This window comes from Cyprinodon variegatus, unplaced genomic scaffold, assembly GCF_000732505.1.
Source record: "Cyprinodon variegatus isolate N-32 unplaced genomic scaffold, C_variegatus-1.0 Scaffold2155, whole genome shotgun sequence".
NCBI classification, from domain to species: domain Eukaryota; kingdom Metazoa; phylum Chordata; class Actinopteri; order Cyprinodontiformes; family Cyprinodontidae; genus Cyprinodon; species Cyprinodon variegatus.
In genome coordinates, this window is record NW_015152608.1 from 15,614 (window position 1) to 17,277 (window position 1,664).

Consider the following 1,664-nt stretch of genomic DNA (forward strand, 5'->3'; position numbering starts at 1 on the left):
ATGGGAAAGGAAGAATTACATGTGTGATGGAAGTGATTTTTTTATCATTTCATGTCTTTCATGAAAAATATAACATTTATACTGTATGGGCATTACCTTGCACTAACAATATCTATACATATCTACTACCTTTCTCTGATGAGTGTCCTGTAGAAAAAAATGCTAAATACTGATATTTTAAAAGAAAAGAAACTATTTCCATGTTTAATTCTTTAATTTACTTTTACTGATGAAGCATTTTATTTTCTGAAATGTTTCATAGTACCAAGTTGCTCTATACTACTCCTAACTCAGTTTTTCAAAACTCATAGATGTTGAAAGGGGCTTCAAGCGAGTCAGGAAAAACATGCAGTGCAATTGGAATACACACAACTCAATATTCAAATATATACATTTCTTTTCATTTAAAACTTCTGAGTTGATCTGAAGGAATCAGCTCTGAGATGTTCTCTGTTCAAATCATGATAAAATATAACTTAAAAGGGTGATAATATGTTTTCCAAGTGGCTGTTTATGTTTTCAAGTCAGAACGTCTGGTTTTATTTCATCTGTAATGCTCCGTTATTCAGATCAATTGGTTAAAGTCTGAAATGCTGGGGCAAGTTGATAAGACAAGCCTTAATGTCAGTAACAGCTCCTGGTAGTTTGCCCATGTTCTCCCAACGCTGCAAACCACGATCGAAGCGATGGACCAGTCCTGACTCGCTGTAATCATCCTGGCAGTATCCTCCCAGAACATAGATCTTCTCCTCCAGGACAGCTGATGCAGCACCAACATGGGGTACTGGCAGTGATGCAAAGTCAGTCCAGGTGTCAGTCACTGGATTATACACCTCACAGGCTAGTTGATCAGTGTAGAACTTCCTCATGTTACAAACACCCCCAGCCACATAAAGACATCCTTGCAATGCTTCCATACAATGTTGGGCTCTGTCATTGGACATGTCAGCCAGGTAGATACTTCCACTCTCTGGGTGGTAAAGGAACATGGTAACCAGACACACATATTTACAGTTAAAACCTCCAGAGATGAAAATGCCTCCATTTATGGCAGTGACCCCATAGCCACTGATAGCCTGGTCCAAGGCGTGGACAAAACTATAAAAGATAAAAAAAAAAACAAACGTAGATCAGCAAACAATGTGGTCAATGCCTCGAATGTCAAAGGAAACTCCTATTCACTTAATTTCCATGATTTCTAGCTGGTATTTACTGAGTATGTTAAGAAACAGAACAATGAAATATAATTTTAGAAAAAGTTACTTGGATAAATCACACATGTTACATACAGATAAGCGATAAGTGATATAACTCATGAAAAATAAATAATTGCAAATACATGTATATTGATACATTGGATACATTACTTAGTGACTCTTGGCCCTACTTCTTTAGAAGAGTCTGTAGATTTTGATGCATAAATGTTGGAAAATCAAAACACTTATACAATTATTTTTTTATTGTTATTTCTTTTTTATACAAGAGCAAATTACACAGTTTTGAGAAGAGGTCTCAAACTCCAGTCCACAAGGGTATCCTGCAACTTTTGAAAGCTTCAACACACCTGACACAAATCTGTGTTTCATTAGCAGGAATGGTAGTTTTACCATCTGATTCAGACATGCATGACAAGGGAAACATATAGCTTCAGCCTTCCAGGATTT

The 1,664-nt window shown here is 36.4% G+C and overlaps 1 protein-coding gene across 1 annotated transcript in view; it reads right to left on the reverse strand.

Annotated features, from left to right (window-relative positions):
• Positions 1 to 277: 277 nt before the first annotated feature.
• Positions 278 to 1,664, reverse strand: part of LOC107105213 (kelch-like protein 4) — a 4,185-nt gene continuing 2,798 nt past the window's right edge. The window contains exon 3 of the mRNA XM_015405338.1: positions 278 to 1,098. Coding sequence (XP_015260824.1) covers positions 579 to 1,098 — 520 coding nt within the window. The 3' untranslated portion in view covers positions 278 to 578. The remainder of the gene's footprint in view (positions 1,099 to 1,664) is intronic.